General features: G+C 38.8%; 1 protein-coding gene across 5 annotated transcripts in view; it reads right to left on the bottom strand.

Annotated features, from left to right (window-relative positions):
- Positions 1 to 22,206, bottom strand: part of ANKRD42 (ankyrin repeat domain 42) — a 100,292-nt gene that overhangs the window by 48,766 nt on the left and 29,320 nt on the right. For 4 of the 5 annotated variants that reach the window (XM_033206028.1, XM_033206029.1, XM_033206030.1 and 1 more), the window contains 3 exons: positions 20,416 to 20,616; positions 17,722 to 17,847; positions 7,843 to 7,948 (listed from right to left, as the gene is read on the bottom strand). In XM_033206028.1, coding sequence (XP_033061919.1) covers positions 7,843 to 7,948; positions 17,722 to 17,847; positions 20,416 to 20,616 — 433 coding nt within the window. The remainder of the gene's footprint in view (positions 1 to 7,842; positions 7,949 to 17,721; positions 17,848 to 20,415; positions 20,617 to 22,206) is intronic. The other variant, XM_033206031.1, reaches the window with a different exon arrangement.

Here is a 22,206-nt window from a genome sequence, read left to right as displayed (position 1 = left end):
AACCCAGAATTTCATATCCAGCCAAACTAAGTTTCATCAGTGAAGGAGAAATAAAATCCTTTACAGATAAGCAAATGCTTAGAGATTTTGTCACCACCAGGCCTGCCTTACAAGAGACCCTGAAGGAAGCCCTAAACATGGAAAGGAACAAGCGGTACCAGCCATTGCAAAAACATGCCAAAATGTAAAGACCATCGAGGCTAGGAAGAAACTCCATCAACTAACGAGCAAAATAACCAATTAATATCATAATGACAGGATCAAGTTCACACATAACAATATTAACCTTAAATGTAAATGGACTAAATGCTCCAATTAAAAGACACAGACTGGCAAACTGGATAAAGAGTCAAGACCCATCAGTCTGCTGTATTCAGGAGACCCATTTCACATGCAGAGACATACATAGGCTCAAAATAAAGGGATAGAGGAAGATCTACCAAGCAAATGGAGAACAAAAAAAAGCAGGGGTTGCAATCCTAGTCTCTGATAAAACAGACTTTAAACCATCAAAGATCAAAAGAGACAAAGAAGGCCATTACATAATGGTAAAGGAATCAATTCAACAGGAAGAGCTAACTATCCTAAATATATATGCACCCAATACAGGAGCACCCAGATTCATAAAGCAAGTCCTTAGAGACCTACAAAGAGACTTAGACTCCCATACAATAATAATGGGAGACTTCAACACTCCACTGTCAACATTAGACAGATCAACGAGACAGAAAGTTAACAAGGATATCCAGGAATTGAACTCAGCTCTGCACCAAGCGGACCTAATAGACATCTATAGAACTCTCCACCCCAAATCAACAGAATATACATTCTTCTCAGCACCACATCACACTTATTCCAAAATTGACCACATAATTGGAAGTAAAGCACTCCTCAGCCAATGTCAAAGAACAGAAATTATAACAAACTGTCTCTCAGACCACAGTGCAATCAAACTAGAACTCAGGACTAAGAAACTCAATCCAAACCGCTCAACTACATGGAAACTGAACAACCTGCTCCTGAATGACTACTGGGTACATAACGAAATGAAAGCAGAAATAAAGATGTTCTTTGAAACCAATGAGAACAAAGATACAACATACCAGAATCTCTGGGACACATTTAAAGCAGTGTGTAGTGGGAAATTTATAGCACTAAATGCCCACAAGAGAAAGCAGGAAAGATCTAAAATTGACACTCTAACATCACAATTAAAAGAACTAGAGAGGCAAGAGCAAACACATTCAAAAGCCAGCAGAAGGCAAGAAATAACTAAGATCAGAGCAGAACTGAAGGAGATAGAGACACAAAAAACCCTCCAAAAAATCAATGAATCCAGGAGTTGGTTTTTTGAAAAGATCAACAAAATTGACAGACCGCTAGCAAGACTAATAAAGAAGAAAAGAGAGAGGAATCAAATAGACGCAATAAAAAATGATAAAGGGGATATCACCACCGACCCCACAGAAATACAAACAACCATCAGAGAATACTATAAATGCCTCTACGCAAATCAACTAGAAAATCTAGAAGAAATGGATAATTTCCTGGACACTTACACTCTCCCAAGACTAAACCAGGAAGAAGTTGAATCCCTGAATAGACCAATAGCAGGCTCTGAAATTGAGGCAACAATTAATAGCCTACCAACCAAAAAAAGTCCAGGACCAGATGGATTCACAGCTGAATTCTACCAGAGGTACAAGGAGGAGCTGGTACCATTCCTTTTGAAACTATTCCAATCAATAGAAAAAGAGGGAATCCTCCCTAACTCATTTTATGAGGCCAGCATCATCCTGATACCAAAGCCTGGCAGAGACACAACAAAAAAAGAGAATTTTAGACCAATATCCCTGATGAACATCGATGCAAAATTCTCAATAAAATACTGGCAAACCGGATTCAGCAGCACATCAAAAAGCTTATCCACCATGATCCAGTGGGCTTCATCCCTGGGATGCAAGGCTGGTTCAACATTCGCAAATCAATAAACGTAATCCAGCATATAAACAGAACCAAAGACAAGAACCACATGATTATCTCAATAGATGCAGAAAAGGCTTTTGACAAAATTCAACAGCCCTTCATGCTAAAAACGCTCAATAAATTCGGTATTGATGGAACGTACCTCAAAATAATAAGAGCTATTTATGACAAACCCACAGCTAATATCATACTGAATGGGCAAAAACTGGAAAAATTCCCTTTGAAAACTGGCACAAGACAGGGATGCCCTCTCTCACCACTCCTATTCAACATAGTGTTGGAAGTTCTGGCTAGGGCAATCAGGCAAGAGAAAGAAATCAAGGGTATCCAGTTAGGAAAAGAAGAAGTCAAATTGTCCCTGTTCGCAGATGACATGATTGTATATCTAGAAACCCCATCGTCTCAGCCCAAAATCTCCTTAAGCTGATAAGCAACTTCAGCAAAGTCTCAGGATACAAAATTAATGTGCAAAAATCACAAGCATTCTTATACACCAGTAACAGACAAGCAGAGAGCCAAATCAGGAATGAACTTCCATTCACAATTGCTTCAAAGAGAATAAAATACCTAGGAATCCAGCTTACAAGAGATGTAAAGGACCTCTTCAAGGAGAACTACAAACCACTGCTCAGTGAAATAAAAGAGGACACAAACAAATGGAAGAACATACCATGCTCATGGATAGGAAGAATCAATATCCTGAAAATGGCCATAGTGCCCAAGGTGATTTATAGGTTCAATGCCATCCCCATCAAGCTACCAATGCGTTTCTTCACAGAATTGGAAAAAACTGCTTTAAAGTTCATATGGAACCAAAAAAGAGCCCGCATTGCCAAGACAATCCTAAGTCAAAAGGACAAAGCTGGAGGCGTCACGCTACCTGACTTCAAACTATACTACAAGGCTACAGTAACCAAAACAGCATGGTACTGGTACCAAAACAGAGATATAGACCAATGGAACAGAACAGAGTCCTCAGAAATAATACCACACATCTACACCCATCTGATCTTTGACAAACCTGAGAGAAACAAGAAATGGGGAAAAGATTCCCTATTTAATAAATGGTTCTGGGAAAATTGGCTAGCCGTAAGTAGAAAGCTGAAACTGGATCCTTTCCTTACCCCTTATACGAAGATTAATTCAAGATGAATTAGAGACTTAAATGTTAGACCTAATACCATAAAAACCCTAGAAGAAAACCTAGGTAGTACCATTCAGGACATAGGCATGGGCAAGGACTTCATGTCTAAAACACCAAAAGCAACGGCAGCAAAAGCCAAAATTGACAAATGGGATCTCATTAAACTAAAGAGCTTTTGCACAGCAAAAGAAACTACCATCAGAGTGAACAGGCAACCTACAGAATGGGAGAAAAGTTTTGCAACCTACTCATCTGACAAAGGGCTAATATCCAGAATCTACAAAGAACTCAAACAAATTACAAGAAAAAAACAAACAACCCCATCAAAAAGTGGGGAAAGGATATGAACAGACATTTCTCAAAAGAAGACATCCATACAGCCAACAGACACATGAAAAAATGCTCATCATCACTCGCCATCAGAGAAATGCAAATCAAAACCACAATAAGATACCATCTCACACCAGTTAGAATGGCAATCATTAAGAAGTCAGGAAACAACAGGTGTTGGAGAGGATGTGGAGAAATAGGAACACTTTTACACTGTTGGTGGGATTGTAAACTAGTTCAACCATTATGGAAAACAGTATGGCAATTCCTCAAGGATCTAGAACTAGATGTACCATATGACCCAGCCATCCCACTACTGGGTATATACCCAAAGGATTATAAATTACTCTGCTACAAAGACACATGCACACGTATGTTTATTGCGGCACTATTCACAATAGCAAAGACTTGGAATCAACCCAAATGTCCATCTGTGACAGACTGGATTAAGAAAATGTGGCACATATACACCATGGAATACTATGCAGCCATCAAAAAGGATGAGTTTGCGTCCTTTGTAGGGACATGGATGCAGCTGGAAACCATCATTCTTAGCAAACTATCACAAGAAGAGAAAACCAAACACCGCATGTTCTCACTCATAGGTGGGAACTGAACAATAAGATCACTTGGACTCGGGAAGGGGAACATCACACACTGGGGCCTATCATGGGGAGGGGGGAGGAGGGAGGGATTGCACTGGGGAGTTATACATGATATAAATGATGAATTGATAGGTGCTGACGAGTTGATGGGTGCAGCACGCCAACATGGCATAAGTATACATATGTAACAAACCTGCACGTTATGCCCATGTACCCTAGAACTTAAAGTATAATAAAAATAAAATAAAATAAATAAATAAATAAATAAACAAACAAACAAACAAAAAGAACTTGGACTCATACCCACACCAAGCATTTTGGTGCATGAGAAAAAAATGTGGGCCCAGAAATTATGGAAAACTTCAGATAACACCTATAGTATTCAATCACCTATTTAATGCTGATACAAAAATATACAAATAGATCAATGGATAAAATAGTTCAGAATTAAGCCCACACATACATCAAGACCCCAATATAAAAGCTAACACTATATAACTTCTAAAAGAAAACATAAAAGAAAAATTTTATGACTTTGTGTTAATCAGACTTCTTTAGATATGACACCAAAATCAAAATCCATAAAAGGATAAATTAGTAAGAAATTTTGCTCTTCAAAGACATTAAGAGAATGAAAAAACAAGACACAACTGGTAAAAAAGGGAAATCTTTGCAAAGTATATATCTGAGAAAGAACTAGTATCCAGAATATACAAAGAACCTTTAAAACTCAACATCAAGAAAACAATTCCATTTTTTAAAGTGGGCAAAAGATCTGAATAATCACTTCATCGAAGAAAATATAAGATGGCAAGTATGTATATTTAAAAGATGCTCAAAATCATTTTTCATTAGAAAATGCAAATTAAAACCACAGTGAGCTACCACTACATACCTATTTCATTACTGGAATTAAAAAAAGACCCTAACAATACCAAATGACGGTGAGAATGTGGAACAACAGAAATTGACATCCATTGCTGACAGAAATGCAATTTTTTTTTTGAGATGGAGTCTCGCTCTGTCACCCAGGCTGGAGTGCAGTGGCGCGATCTCGGCTCACTGCAAGCTCTGCCTCCCGGGTTCATGCCATTCTCCTGCCTCAGCCTCCTGAGTAGCTAGGACTACAGGCGTCCACCACCGCACCCAGATAATTTTTTGTATTTTTAGTAGAGACGGGGTTTCGCCATGTTAGCCAGGATAGTCTCGATCTCCTGACCTCAAGATCCGCCCACCTCAGCTCCCCAAAGTGCTGAGATTACAGGCGTGAGCCATCGCGCCAGGCCAATTTTTTTTTTTGAGGGTCTAGCTCTGTGGCCCAGGTTGGAGTGCAGTGGTGCAATCTAGATTCACCGCAACCTCCTCCTCCTGGCTTCATGCAATTCTCCTGCTTTAGCCTCCCAAATAGTAGCTGGGACTATAGGTGCATGCCACCACACACGGCTAATTTTTTTTTTTTTTTTTTTTTTAATTTATTGAGACGGAGTTTCGCTCTTGCTGCCCAGGCTGGAGTACAATGGTGCAATCTCAGCTCATGGCAACCTCCACCTCCTGGGTTCAAGCAATTCTCCTGCCTCAGCCTCCCGAGTAGCTGGGATTACACGCATGCACCACCACGCTTGGCTAATTTTGTATTTTTAGTAGAAACGGGGTTTCTCCATGTTGGTCAGGCTGACCTCGAACTCCCAACCTCAGGTGATCTGCCCGCCTCAGCCACCCAAAGTGCTGGGATTACAGGCGTGAGCCACCATGCCCAGCCTGAATTTTTCTTTTTTAGTAGAGATGGAGTTTCACCATGTTGGCCAGACAGGTCTCAAACTTCTCACCTCAAGTGATCCACTGCCTTGGCCCCCCACAGTGCTGGGATTACAGGCATGAGCCACCGCGCCCAGCCCCTAGAAACGCAAATCTGTATGGCCACTTTGGGAGGCACTTTGGCAGTTTGTTATAAAATTAAACATACACCTCGCATATGGCCCAATAATGCTACTCATAGACTTATCAAATAATTGAAAACATGCTAACACAAAAACCTGTATAGGAATGTTTACAGCAGCTTTATTCATAACCACCAAAAAATGATACAATCAAAATGCCCTTCAACCTGTGAGTGAATAATCGAATTATGGAATGCTATGGAATTCTACTCAGCTGTTAGAAGGAAATGAACTACAATCAAGATGTCCTTCAACCTGTGAGTGGATAATTGAACTATGGAATACTATGGAATTCTACTCATCTGTAAGAAGGAAATGAACTGCTAATACACATAGATGAATCTCAAAATAATTATGTTGAGTGAAAGAAGCCAGACACAAATATATATTGTATGATTCCATTTATATAAAACTCTAGAAAATGCAAACTAATCTACAGTGACAGGAAGCAGATCAGTGGGAGTAGTCAAAGGGAGAGAGATTATAAAGTGGCAGGAGACTTTGAGGGTGATGAATATGTTCACTATCTTAATTGTAATGGTTTCACAGGATATGCATATATCAAAACTCATCAGTTGTACTGTACAAATATATGCATTTTATTGTATGTCAATTATACCTTAATAAAGTCACTTTAAACCAATAAAATAGACTTGAGTTGATAATGATCCCAGGTACATGGTACAACAAAACCACACTCCAAGGCATCAAAGAAATTCCATAAACAAAATTTTAGGGAACATGAGCTCACAAACAAAAGTTGCATGGCAACTTAGCAAATGATTGGACCAGAGCATACTGTCAAGCCTCATCTGCCATTGTTAGCCCATACTCCTAGTTTAGATTCCAGTCTTCTAATCCACATGCAGTTCTTCAAACATACAAGGTGTTATCTTACAACTCCTCCTTAGGTTTACACTTATGCTTACAAGTATCAAAATAAATGTTTCTTCCTCAAAAAAAAAGTTTTTTTCTTTGACCTCTATCTAAATTCTGTCCCCATGCAGTTTCCTTCATAACTTTTACCATCCTCTGTATTAAAGTTTCTCCCTTACAACTTTCAAACAGAAAGACTTTTTTCTATGTTCTTAGTGTACCTTACACATACCATGTAATACAGTATAATGATTAGAATTAATAAGTATTTTATTTGCATATTTATCTCTCCACAATACTGTAAGCTCCTTGAGGGCAGTGACTGTGTTTTCTCCCCTTTGTATTTCTACCACTAATCACAGAACTTGGAACATGGTAAATATATGGGAAGCTGAATGAAAAAACAACCAAATGAACAAACAGATGGACTAAGTATTTCCTGAGACCCTAACTTGAATGAGCTGGCTATGTTTACTAATACGTGCTATATTTAATTCAGATGTAAACTGCAAAATATGTTTCAAAATCCATGTCATTTATTTTTCTATTATTAATGCTATTTATTTTTATCACATAGCATTTCTTAACAGGGAATGCTACAGGCATTTGGATGGGACAAATAGTGCATTACTGTTCTGAGCACTGCAGAACATTTAGCATTCCTAGACCTGACCTCCAGTTGGTGAAGGTCTCCTGACCTCCAGTTGGGGGTCTCCTTCCCCAACATTTCCAAAGACCCCTCCCATGAGAAAAGGGGAAAATATTACCTCCCAGTTGAGAATTACTGCTTAAAAGAGAAAAGCTGATATAATGATGGCTGTAAATTCAGCTTGAAAATTGTCATTCCATCTATATTTGATTGACTCCTCTAAAATTCCATCAAATCTTCAGAGATTTTTGAGTCCAAGAAAGTATATGCAAAACTTTAAAGCAAAAGAAAGGAGTAAAGAAGACAGATTTATACCTCTTTGCCACATCACTGGGTCTCTCCCCTGCTTTGTTGGTAATATTACTGTCTGCTCCCATTTTAATTAACCATTGCAAACACTCTATGTGGCCTTGTCCAGCAGCTGTTCAAAAAAAGAAAAAATAACAGGAATTACAAAAAAAGTTAAAGTAACAATTTTCTAAAATTTTGGATAGTACCATTATAGAGTACTCACTTAAGTATTGATCCTTGCAGTAACTGGCAAAAGTACGTTGGGCAAATATTATTTTCTCTATTTCACTTACTAATTCATTAGACAAACATTTAATCAACTGTGTTCAGGCCCCATACAGATAATTTTACATATGGATACAAAAGCTGAAACTCAAAAAGTTTTTTTAAGTATTTATTTAAAATCACACAGCTAGTAAAAAGTAGTTTGAAACTAGAACCCAGGCTTTTCTAATACTATCCAGCACTTATCTCCTACTATAAATAGCTTCTAACCAATCTTGTATTTCACAAGAATGTGAGCACATTCTAACCATAAGAACCTACACAGACTTCAAAAAGTCTTGCTTCAGCATATATTTATATGATAGATGTATGGTATATATGTATTCTTCTGATTCTTACAACTCAAAATTTATAGGCCTGTGAAACCACACTTGATGACCTCAACTGTTTACCACCTTTGTCCACATCTTTACCTCAAAACACATGCTGTCTTTATTTTCACCTTCACAACTCTGCTTAATGTGTCTTCCCACCTAAAGCCAATCACTCAACAATGTGCTCATTTAACCTGTAACTATTCTTCTTTATCCATCTTGAAACTCAAGGAAGCTGAAGAAAACAAACTGAATAGACTTAAAAGAAAGACTTGAGTTTAAGTCTATTAAACAATAAGATGTGAGGACAAGGCTGTAATCTTCATATCCCCAGAACATAGCAAGTGGCTGCAACTTATAGACCCTCAATAAATGCCTAAATAGAGTTGATGAGTGAATGAATACATTTTAAAAATGAAATCTCAGCTCTGCTATTACTAGCTATATATCTAACCTCAGTCAAGCCACCTGACTTCTCTAAACATCAATTTCCTCATCTTTTACATAGATGATTATTTCATAAGCAAAGCACACTGCTGCTTTATAAAACTGCAATAAGGATTAAATGTGATAAGAGCTTTTCACTCTGTTAAGTAGTATATAAACATCAGGTATTATTACCAAATCCCTATGAACAGTTCCTCAATAATTTGATCCTTAGCAACTTCTTCACCCTTCAATTCCTATTCCTATGACATGTATTTTAACAACCTAATTATTTTTTGCCATTAATTGCATCCTATCTTAAAAGAAATCTCTAGTTCTTTTATGGTATAATTATGTAACTCTTTAACAGTAAGGTCCAGATCTCATTTTGGCTCACAGTACAGGCACATGGTTGGTGCTGAATATGTATACATGACCTTGCAAAATGAATCAAAGAGCAAGAACTTTTGGTATTTATTTGGTGCTTTAAAAAGCAAACCCACCTCCATTACTGGCAACAGAGAGGACACAGAGCAATATCAAGGGACTAAACAACCCTATCACTACAGTCCTACAGCCCAGCTGGCAAGTCTGTAAGAACTCTTGTTCTGTTGTCCTCTGCCTCAGAGCCATCTGCCAAATTACAGGCTGGCTTCTGCAGAGTCTGGGGCTTCTCTCTTTCCCACAGAGTCTGGGGCTTCTCTCTCTCCTACAGCCTATCTAACCCACTAACACAGAAACTTCACCATTTCTCAGACCTCTATTAATAACCCCACTTTAGACAAAAATGGCAACATATTGATCTTTTCTGTCATTAAGAATCACAAAATCATATTTATGAGCATGGATAATGCTGAATTTTACAAGACAGAATGAATTTAGCCCAACATTTCATTTTATCACATGGGAAATGTTTAAAAACAGGAGGAAGGGAGGTTAAGTAATATATCTACAATGAAATGCAATAAGAGGATTTACCTAAGATTTTTACTGAATATTGATTAGGATATGTTGACTAATTTGACCAATGTTTTATAAGGAACAAGATAAAATTATACAGGTGTTAGAAATTTTTAAGAAATGACAAAATAATTATGATTTAAGAGCAAGTTTAAAAAGGGGAAGTCATAGATCTAAACAATTATTAAATAACTAAGAAGAATGCCTCAATAATAAATACCACAGCTTATCTTCTAAATGCAATTAAAACTACAGGAAAAGGCAGTCTGACAAAATGTGAGAAACATGAATTAAATTATAAACAGATATCAACTTTTATATGACCAATTTTAGTACAGTATAAACATACAGATGGTACCCAAGAAAAGACTAATGTCTTAATGTACTTCTGAATTACTGGAGGATCAATGAAAAAATTAAGAAGGAAGTTGAAAAATTTCTTGAAACACATGATAATGGAAACACGACATACAAAAACCTATGAGATACAGCAAAAGCAGTACTAAGAGGCAATATTGTAGTTTTAAGCACCTACATCAAAAAAGAGAAAAAACTTCAAATAAAAAATCTAATGAGGCCAGGCACTGTGGCTCATGCCTGTAATCCCAGCACTTTGGAAGGCTGAGGCGGGTGGATCACCTGAGGTCAGGAGTTTGAGAACAGCCTGGCCAACATGGTGAAACCCTGTCTCTACTAAAAATACAAAAATTAGTCGGGCATGGTGGTGTGTGCCTGTAATCCCAGCTACTCGGGAGGCTGAGTCAGGAGAATTGCTTGAACCTGGGAGGCAGAGGTTGCACTGAGCCAAGATCGCACCACTGCATTCCAGCATGGGTGACACAGTGAGACTCCATCTCAAAACAAACAAACAAAAAATCTAATGATGCATCTTAACAAGAAAACCAAGAGTAAGCCAAACCCAAAATTAGTAAAAGAAAAGAAACAATAAAGATCAGAGCAGAAATAAATGAAATTAAAATGAAGAAAACAATGCAAAAGATCAATGAAACAGCTGAGTTTTTTTTTTTTAAAGTTAAACAAAACTGACAAACCTTTATCCAGACTAACTAAGAAAAAAAGAGAGAAGATCCAAACAAATAAAATCAGAAATGAAAATGAGATATTACAACTGATACTGCAGAAATTCAATGGCTCATTAGTGGCTGCTATGAGTAACTATATACCAATAAACTGGAAAATCTAGAAGAAATAAATTCTTACACACATCCAACCTACCAAGATTGAACCAGGAAGAAACCCAAAACTTGAACAGACCAATAATGAGTAATGATATCAAAGCCATAATAGAAAGTCTCCCAGTAAAAAAAAAAAAAAAAAAAGCCCAGAACCTGATGGCTTCACTGCTGAATTCTATCAAACATTTAAAGAAGAACTAATACCAATCCTACTCAAACTATTCTGAAAAATATAAGGGAAAGGAATACTTCCAAACCCATTCTACAAGGCCAGTATTACCCAGACTCCAAAACCAGACAAAGACACATCAAAAAATAAAACTACAAGCCAATATATCTGATGAATATTGATGCAAAAATCATCAACAAAATACTAGCAAACCAAATCCAATAATACATTAGAAAGATCATTTCATCATCACCAAGCAGGATTTACCCCTGTGATGCACAGATGATTCAACATATGCAAATCAATCAATATGACACATACCAATAGAATGACGAACAGAAACCATATGATCATTTCAATTGATGCTGATAAAAGCACCTGACAAAATTCAACATCAAAACTGGGTTCTTCTTAATATTTATTTTTTTTATTTTTATTTATTAATAAAACTGGGTTTTATGTAGAAGGGACATACCTCAACATAATAAAAGTCATATATGACAGACCCACAGCTAGTCTACTACTGAATATGAAAGCCCTTCCTAATTTAAGACCTGGAACACAAGGATGCCCACTTTCTATTATTCAACACAGTACTGGAAGTCCCAGCTAGAGCAATCAGACAAGAGAAAGAAACAAAGGGCATCCAAATTGGAATGGAAGAAGTCAAATTATCCTTGTTTACTAATGATATAATCTTATACTTGGAAAAACCTAAAGACCCCACACAAAAAGACCTATTAGAATTGATAAGCAAATTTAGTAAAGTTGCAGAACACGAAATCAACATACAAAAATCAGTAGCATTTCTATATGCCAACAGTGAACAATCCAAAAAAGAAATCAAAAAAGTAATCCCATTTATAATAGCCATAAATAAAAGTAAATACCTAGGAATTAACCAAAGAAGTAAGGGATTTATGTAGTGAAAACTATAAAACATTGATGAAAGAAACTGAAGAGGACATCAAAAAATGGAAAGATATTCCATGTTCATGGACTGGAAGAATCAATATTGTTAAAATGTCCATACTACTCAAAACAATCTACAGATTCATTGCAATCCCTATCAAAATACCAATGACATTCTGCACAGAAATAGAAAAAAAAAAAAAAAAAAACCTAAAATTTATATGGAACCACAAAAGACCCAGAATAGCCAAAGCTATCCTAAGCAAAAAGAACAAAACTGAAGGAATCACATTACCTGATTTCAAATTATACTATAGGGCTATAGTAACCAAACAGCATAATACTGGCATAAAAACAGACACATAAACCAATGGAACAGAATAGAAAACCCAGAAACAAATCTACACACCTACAGTGAACTCATTTTTGACAAAGATGCCAAAAACATACACTGGGAAAAAGAAAGTCTCTTCAATAAATGGTGCTGGAAAAAAAACGGGATATCCATATGCAGAAGAAAAAAACCAGACCCCTATCTCTCACCAGATACAAAAATCAAGTCAAAATGGAATAAAGACTTAAATCTAGGACCTCAAACTATGAAACTACTAAAAGAAAACATTGGGGAAAGTCTCCAGGACATTGGTCTGGACAAAAATGTTTTGAGCAATACCCCACAAGCACAGGCAACCAAAGCAAACATGGACAAATGGGATCACATCAAGTTAAAAAGCTTCTGCACTGCAAAGGAAACAATCAACCCACAATCAACCCACAAAGTGAAGAGACAACCCACAGAATGGGAGAAAATATTTGCAAACTACTCATGTGACAAAGGATTAATAACCAAAATACATAAGAAACTCAACTCTATAGGAAAAACTCTAACAATCTGGTTGTTGTTGTTGTTGTTGTTGTTGTTGTTGTTGTTACAGAGTCTCGCTCTGTCACCCAGGCTGGAGTGCAGTGGCGAGATCTTGGCTCACTGCAAGCTCCGCCTCCCAGGTTCACGCCATTCTCCTGTCTCAGCCTCCCAAGTAGCTCGGACTACAGGCGCCTGCCACCACGCCTGGCTGTTTGTTTGTATTTTTAGTAGAGACGGGGTTTCACTGTGTTAGCCAGGATGGTCTTGACCTCCTGACCTCATCATCCGCCCGCCTCGGCTTCCCAAAGTGCTAGGATTACAGGCATGAGCCACCGTGCCCAGACCAATAATCTGATTTTTAAATGAGCAAAAGATCTGAACAGACATTTCTAAAAGAAGACATGCAAATAGCAAACAGACACATGAAAAGGTACTCAGCATCATGGATCATCAAAGAAATGAAATCAGCCGGGCGCGGTGGCTCAAGCCTGTAATCCCAGCACTTTGGGAGGCCGAGACGGGCGGATCACGAGGTCAGGAGATCGAGACCATCCTGGCTAACATGGTGAAACCCCGTCTCTACTAAAAATACAAAAAACTAGCCGGGCGACGTGGCGGGCGCCTGTAGTCCCAGCTACTCGGGAGGCTGAGGCAGGAGAATGGCGTGAACCGGGAGGCGGAGCTTGCAGTGAGCCGAGATCCGGCCACTGCACTCCAGCCTGGGCGGCAGAGCGAGACTCCGTCTCAAAAAAAAAAAAAAAAAAAAAAAAAAAAAAGAAATGAAATCAAAACTACAAATAAGATATAATCTCCCCCCAGTTAAAATGACTTATATCCAAAAGGCAGGCAATAACAAATGCTGGTGAGGATGTGGAGAAGAGGGAACCCTCGTACACTGTTGGTAAGAATGTAAATTTGTACAGCCACCATGAAGAACAGTTTGGAGGTTCCTCAAAAAACTAAAAATAGAGCTACCACACAATCCAGCTATCCCACTGCTGGGTATATGCCCAAAACAAAGGAAATCAGTATATCACCTTCACTCCTATGTTTGTTGCAGCACTGTTCACAATAGCTAAGATTTGGAAGATTTGGAAACAATCTAAGTGTCCACCAACAGATAAATGGATAAAGAAATGTGGTACATATACACAATGGAGTACTAATCCGCCACAAAAAAAAAGAATAAGATTAGCTGGGCACAGTGTTTCACACCTGTAATACCAGCACTTTGGGAGGCCAAGGCAGGCGGATCACGAGGTCAGGGAAACGAGACCATCCTGGCTAACACGATAAAATCCCGTCTCTACTGAAAATACAAAAAATTAGCAGGGCGTGGTGGCACACGCCTGTAGTCCCAGCTACTCAGGAGGCTGAGGCAGAAGAATCACTTGAACCCAGGAGACAGAGGTTGCAGTGAGCCGTGATTGTGCCACTGCACTCCAGCCTGGGCGACAGAGCGAGACTCCGTCTCAAACAACAACATGGATAGAACTGGAGATCATCATGTTAAGTGAAATAAGTCAGGCACACAAAGACAAACCTATTTGTGGGATCTAAAAATCAAAACAATTGATCTCATGGACATAAAGAATAGAAGGATGGTTACCAGAGGCTGGAAAGGTAGTAGGGGAGTCAGAAGGAGGTAGGGATGGTTAAAGGGTACCAAAAAATAGAAAGCATGGGACTGGATGTAGTGGCTCATGCCTGTAATCCTAAGCACTCTGGAAGACCAAGGCGGACGGATCAGTTGAGTCAGCAGTTCGAGGCCAGCCTCGGCAACATGGCAAAACCCTGTCTCTACAAACAATACAAAAAATTAGCTAGGTATAGTAGCATGTGCCTGTAGTCCCAGCTACTCAGGATGCTGAAGTGAGAGGATCCCCTGAGCCCAGGAGGTCAAAGCTGCAGTGAGTCGTAATCGCCCCATTGCACTCAAGCCTGAGCAACAGAGTGAGACTATCTGATAGCACAACAGGGTGACTATAGTCAATAATAACTTAATTATACATTTTTAAATAACTAAAAGAAGGTAACTGGATTGTTTATAACACAAAGGATAAATGCTTGAGGGGATGGATACCCCATTCTCCGTGATGTGACTATTTCACATTCCACGTCTATATCAAAACATCTCACATACCCCATAAATATATAAACCTACTATGTACCCACAAAAATTAAAAAGAAAAAAACGGTAAATGTCCCCCAACAATGCCCTTTTCCAGCTGTAGTGACTTATAATCCCCCTCCACCACACCATCTGATCCACTCCTAGCCCTAGGTATCCTTGATGGATGGACTCATGAAGAGACGGTGAAGAGCAAACTCTTTTGGCTCCTCATCACGTTCACCTTCCCACCTTCCAACATCTATATTAAAAACACCTTGTTGTTGTAGAACAGTCTCTTTAGAACCTGCTTCCAGATCCCTCATTTCTCTCTCAGTTCAAGTGGTGAAGAAATGACTAGGACAGGCTGAAAACTAGCCATCAATGAAATTTAATTTACTGTCCCCACAAAGATGCACTATGAGCACCATGAGTGAACCTATCTTTTGCTACTGTGTCTAAATGACACCCCTCCACACACATTAGCAATAAAAAACATATCTAGGATATGAAATGGGGACTGTAAAATGGATGTGTTATAGGAGGAATTGTGTTCCCCTCAAAATTCATATGTTGAAGTCCTAAACTCCAGTACCTCAGAATGCAACTGTATTTGGAGATAGGGCCTTTAAAGTGGTAACTAAGGAAAAATAAGGTGATGTGGGTGGGCCCTAATCCAATCTGACTAATTTACTTACAAGAGGAGGCGATCAGGACACAAATATGGTCATGCACAGAGGAAAGACTATGTGAGGGTATAGCAAGAAGGCAGCAGGCCTTCTATAAGCCAAAGAGAAAAGCCTCAAAAGAAACCAAACCTGCTGCCACCTTCATCTCAGACTTCTAGCCTCCAGAATTCTGAGAAAATAAATTTATGGGTTTTTTTGTTTGTTTGTTTGTTTTTTTTTTTTTTTTTGAGACGGAGTCTCGCTCTGTTGCCCGGGCTGGAGTGCAGTGGCCGGATCTCGGCTCACTGCAAGCTCCGCCTCCCGGGTTTATGCCATTCTCCTGCCTCAGCCTCCCGAGTAGCTGGGACTACAGGCGCCCGCCACCTCGCCCGGCTAGTTTTTTTTTTTTTGTATTTTTTTAGTAGAGATGGGGTTTCACAGTGTTAGCCAGGATGGTCTCCATCTCCTGACCTCATAATCTGCCCGTCTCGGCCTCCCAAAGTGCTGGGATTACAGGCTTGAGCCACCGCGCCCAGCCAAATTTATGTTGTTTAAGCCATCCAGTCTGCAGCATTTTGTTATATCAGCCCTAGTAAACTCATACAGGGGTTTTGCTCCAAGAAACCACATTTAAAAAAAAAAAAAACTTTATGTACATGTTAAGCCTCCTCCCCATTCACATATCTCACAGTAGAGAGTTTAACTCCTGGATGGCCAGCAGAAATGGATGGAGTGAGATATTCCAAACATAGGGCACAGAGCTCACCCATCTGTGGACTCTTTCTGTGTAGGAGAAAACATCCTCTGCATCCCATCTCTTCCCATTTCCCCTGCTTATAAAACTACTGGTACACATAGCACTTAGATTCTATACTTTGAGATACATTATGGATTAAACAATGTAAGCTAAAAACCTAACCAATGGGAACATAATATATGATCTGAGGACTGCCAGAAGTTAATTTGTGAAATAAAGTCCAATTTAAACACATGATTATATTAATAAGCCTACTATCATTTTACTCTAAGAGTTTAATAAGAATCACCTGCCATCAGGCCAGGCTCACGCCTATAATCCTGCACTTTGGGAGGCCAAGGCAAGCGGATCATTTGAGGCCAGGAGTTCAAGACCAGCCTGGGCAACATGGTGAAACCCCATCGCTATTAAAAAGACAAAAAATTAGCTGGGTGTGGTGGCACATGCCTATAATCCCAGCTACTCAGGAGGCTGAGGTGGGAGGATGACTTGAGCCCAGGAGGTCTCCACCTGCACTCCAAGCCTGGGTGACAGAACAAGACCCAGTCTGGAAAAAAAAAAAAAAGAAAGAGAGAGAGAGGGATGATTTCTATTTTAGTATTAATTAAAAGGTCATTTAAAAAATGTTATCCTAAGAAACTTCTCTAGCAGTACATTTCACATTTAACTAACATGACAATGTCGCTATAGAAATTTTATTGGAATTACCCTTGAATAAGATAATGCATGAATATCTGGCATCATAAAAGAAACATTACACTTGAATAGAAAATTTAGGCATTCTATATACCACACAAGGTAGACTGATATCTGCTAGGGCATCAGAAAAAAGTTTTATGTTTCATGTGTTTCTGATTGATATTTACTTTAAACGACTAGTAACTCAGGCCGGGCGCGGTGGCTCACGCCTGTAATCCCAGCACTTTGGGAGGCCGAGGTGGGCAGATCACAAGGTCAGGAGATCGAGACAATGGTGAAACCCCGTCTCTACTAAAAATACAAAAAACTAGCCGGGCGCGGTGGCGGGCGCCTGTAGTCCCAGCTACTCGGGAGGCTGAGGCAGGAGAATGGCGTGAACCTGGGAGGCGGAGCTTGCAGTGAGCCAAGATCGCACCACTGCACTCCAGCCAGGGCACAGAGCAAGACTCCGCCTCAAAAAAAAAAAAAAAGATTAATAACTCAGCAGCTATTGTTGAGTTAATAACTCAGCAGCCAAACTGAAAGGAGGAATCATAACTCACCTTTATGCATAGGAGTTGATCCATTATCAGCACGCTCATTAACATTGATTACTCCATCTTCTACTAACTTCTTAAGCATCCCCAAATCACCCTTAAAGGCAGCCACATGACCTGGAAATGCTAAAGCTATGAATAAAAAAATTCAGCATTTCAATAAATACGAGTTTATTCTTTTCCCTGTCTTAAGCTGTCATATATTTCAGGTTTCAATATTTTCTCAAACAAAAGCCTATTGTAATGGAATGAGTTCAGATGATGACTAGCAGTAAAAAGAGAATTATCAAATAAGATTATTACTAATCATTCTACTCTTTTTCCCCTCAGGACTTCAAACATGCCAGAAGTATTGTACCAGGACAATTTTTATCCACATTCTCTTTCTCTCTCATACCACCACAAAACACAGGGGATGGTCATTTAAAACCCTTTGTATAAAGACACACTTGGAAGCTGGGCGTGGTGGCTCACGCCTGTAATCCTAGCACTTTTGGAGGCTGAGGTGAGTGAATCATTTGAGGTCAGGAGTTCGAGACCACCCTGGCCAACATGGTGAAACCCTGTCTCTACTAAAAATACAAAAATTAGCTGGGTGTGATGGCTCATGCCTGTAATCACAGCTACTCAGGAGGCTGAGGCAGGAGAATCACTTGAACCTGGTTGCACAGACCACTCCTTCTCTGCTTGCAAGACAGTGAAGACAGCAAAATAGACTAGAAGCAGATAAGAAGTGTGTATGTGCCCATACATAGAGAGTCATCCCTTGGAATCCTAAGGGTTCTAGGACCCCCCCAAAGATACCAAAATCTGTAGATGTCCAAGTCCCTTATATAAAATGGTATATTTGCAGATAACCTATACACATCCTCCCTCCCATATACTTTAAATAATCTCTACGTTACTCACAATACCTAATGCAATAGAAATACTATGTAAATAGTTGTCACACTGCTTTGTTTTGTTTAGAGATAGGGTCTCACTTTGTCACTGAGGTGTGGTCACAGCTCACTGTAACCTTGAACTCCTAGGCTCAAGCAATCCTCCCACCTCAGCCTCCCAAGTAGCTAGAATTACAGGGATGCACCATCATGCCCCACTCTTACTGGTCTTTGTTGTATTCTGTCTTACTGATCTGTATGTCTGTTTGCCATTACTACACACTGCCTTGATTACTGTAGCAATATAGTAAGTCTTAAAATCAAGTAGTGTTAAGTCCTTCCAACTTTGTTATTTTACAAATATTATTTGGCTATTCTAGATTGTTTATTTCCATATGTAAAAATGAGAAAAGCCACATTTCAGATTTGTTGAGAGGGTAAAATTATGCAATTCTTTGGTATCCAAGTATCAAGAAGATCTTATTTTAAAAAAAGACAAAACAATGCAATCCTTACAAGTGCTTACTACCATGTCTGGCATTCTTAGTAAGGACTCAGTTTATGTAGTTACTATCATTAAAGACATTTTATTAAGCATCAACTATATGCTAGGGATAAGGTTAGGTGCTTCCAGTTGTGTGTGTGTGTGTGTGTATGTGTGTGTACACATGTATGTGTATAGATGCACAGCTGGCCCTCCATATCTGCAAGTTCCACATCTGCAAGTTCCACATCTGCAGACTGAACAGATGGAAAACACTTGAAGGAGAAACCAATAAAAATAGCAATACAACAATAAAAAAGAATGCACATAAAGAACAATACAGGGTGGATGCAGTGGCCCATGCCTGTAATCCCAGTGCTTTGCTGGGAGGCTGGGGCAGGAGGATCACTTGAGGCCAGGAGTTTGAGACCAGCCTGGGAAACATAGTGAGACCCCAACTCATATATACAACTAAAATATAAAACCACAGAATGGAATGAAAAATCTAAAATAATAGTTTACCCTTGAGGAGGAAAAAAAGGTGATGGTAATTAGGGAGAGAGATCCAAAAGGCTTCAACTCTATATTTTATTCTTTTCTTTTCTTCCAAGATGGAGTTTTGCTCTTGTTGCCCAGGATGGAGTGCAATTGTGTGATCTTGGCTCACTGCAACCTCCACCCGCCGTGTTCAAATGATTCTCCTGCCTGAACCTCTTGAGTAGCTGGGATTACAGGTGTTAGCCACCATACCTGGCCTCTATATTTTATTCTTAAATTTAGTGATTCACTGCTCATTATGTTAATTTTTTTTTTTTTTTTTTGAGACAGGGTCTCATTTTGTCACGCAGGCTGGAGTGCAGAGGTATAATCAAGGCTCAGTGTAGCTTTGACTTACTGGGCTCAATCTATCCTCCCACCTCAGCCTCCCAAGTAGCTGATTACAGACATGCCTCCACATCCAGCTAATTTTTGTATTTTTTGTAGAGATAGGGTTTTACTATATTTCCCAAGTTGGTCTTGAACTTCTGGGCTTAAGCAATCCACTCACCTCAGACTCCCAAAGTTCTGAGATTACCAGCATGCGCCACTGCAACCAACCTCTACACATTTTTGTCTAAAGTATTTTATAATAAAGAATTTGGATGAATCGGCAATGATATGTAATAAATTTTAATATGTTATATATTAAACATGTTTATATTTTTACATATAACATATATAACATTTGCCTTATATCTTCTTTTCCTATTTCATTGATTCTACATCAATGAAATTATATCATTATATCATCATCATTATCATTACATTATATGCTAGAACATATCACTTACTTACTTTCCTGATCTTCTAAATCTTTTCCTTCATACTCAGCCCCCTGGATAAACTGTAAAATGTTCTGCTTGAAGAACCTCTGGGCCAAATCCAATACATTTTCTCCGTTATCATTGAAAGCTTTTAAAACTTGTGTCGCACTATTCATTCTACTGAATAGGAATTTGAAACAGTGAAGGTGGCCTTCCATGGCTGCTAAGTGAACTAGAGGAAAGAAAAAAATTTTAATATTTTTAAAATATGTATGTATGTATGTATTTAGAGACAAGATCTTGCTCTGTAACCCAGGCTGGAGTGCAGTGGCACAATCATAGCTCACTATAGCCTCCAACTCCTCGGCTCAAGGGATTCCCCCCACCTCATCCTCACAAGTAGCTGAGAGTACAAGCAGGAGTCACCATGCCTGGCAGAATTTATTTTTTAAATTGAAACTAAAATAACTTGAAAAAAGAAATAACACATTAGCTCTACTCCTCATAGGGAGATAACTATCCCTGCCCCAAATGACAGGAGCAGAGATGAAACCTTTTTCCCAGCCTGTATTTCTTTATAGTCAGCCTTCTAGTCACTTCAAAGCAGTGAGTAAATGGTTCAATAGTTACACTTACCGTGAGTCTAGAGAGACCAGATGAGGGTCACCAAAGAGCAGGCCCAGAAAGTTATCTTAGAAAGTGAAATCCCAATTATACAGTTTATAATTACATGATATAATTACATGCTTATTATGTAAGTAAAATAAGTAAAATTTTAGGAAAAAATGGAAGAAACCAGTCACTCTGCAAATAAGAATATTATTTTATCACTATGCATTTGTCACTTTTCTATAATAATTTATTCTTTTTATTATAAACAAGAAGAATGGATTGAAATGCAGACTAGGTATACACACTGACTTCACCATTTACAGCCTTTCAGAAAATAACAGAAAAGGTATTTTTTAAAGCTATAAAAAAGTAAAGAAACAAACAGGAATGCTATGAACAGACAAGAAATTTTAAGGAATCCCTGAAAGAAGTATATTGGATGAGACTCAGGGACAGCCATAACCTAAAATTTTATGGGGGAAAAAAAAAGGAATGAATCTGGAGTTGTTATAAGCTTCGAGGCAATGATTACAAAGACCAAGACAGTCTTTACACTTAAGAAATGACCGCTTGGGAAATAAGCCCAATTCACATATCTTGATTATGGAGAGGCAGGGTAATGCCCAAGTGGCCAGTATAATTCAGGTGAAACAAGAAGTCCCAGATAAGAAGTCCAGAAGATAAATTGCTGGCACATATCAATCTATCCTCCCTCAGCTGCCCCTCATACTAACCCCTGCCCCCCGAAACTGCAGATTCCTCTAACTGCTTACTCATCATTTACACTTAAAAGTCTTACAGGCATTTCTAACATATGTCAAAAGTTGAGCTCCTTAGCCTCCTCACACACATTTTCCTTATATTGTCTCCCCATCTCGGTTAATGGAAGTTCTCTCAACATTGTTCAGGCCCATAAGCCTTGGAGCCATCCTTGACTCCCCTTTCCATTACTCCCCTCATCTAATCCATCAACAAATTTTACTGGCTCCTTCAAAATATACACAGAACCTGATTACTTCTCAGTACCTTTGCTGCCTCTATACTGGCCAACCCAAATAGTAGCCTGAATTATTGCATCAGGTTCCCAACTGATCTCCTATTTCTTACCCATGCTACTACCACACCCTCAACTGCAGTCTATTATAAACACAACAGCCAAATGATCTTTTTATTTTTGTTTTGAGACAGGGTCTTCCTGTGTTGCACAGGC

Source organism: Trachypithecus francoisi, unplaced genomic scaffold (assembly GCF_009764315.1).
Source record: "Trachypithecus francoisi isolate TF-2019V2 unplaced genomic scaffold, Tfra_2.0 Lachesis_group8, whole genome shotgun sequence".
NCBI classification, from domain to species: Eukaryota; Metazoa; Chordata; class Mammalia; order Primates; family Cercopithecidae; genus Trachypithecus; species Trachypithecus francoisi.
This window is presented reverse-complemented; position numbering and strand designations above follow the sequence as displayed.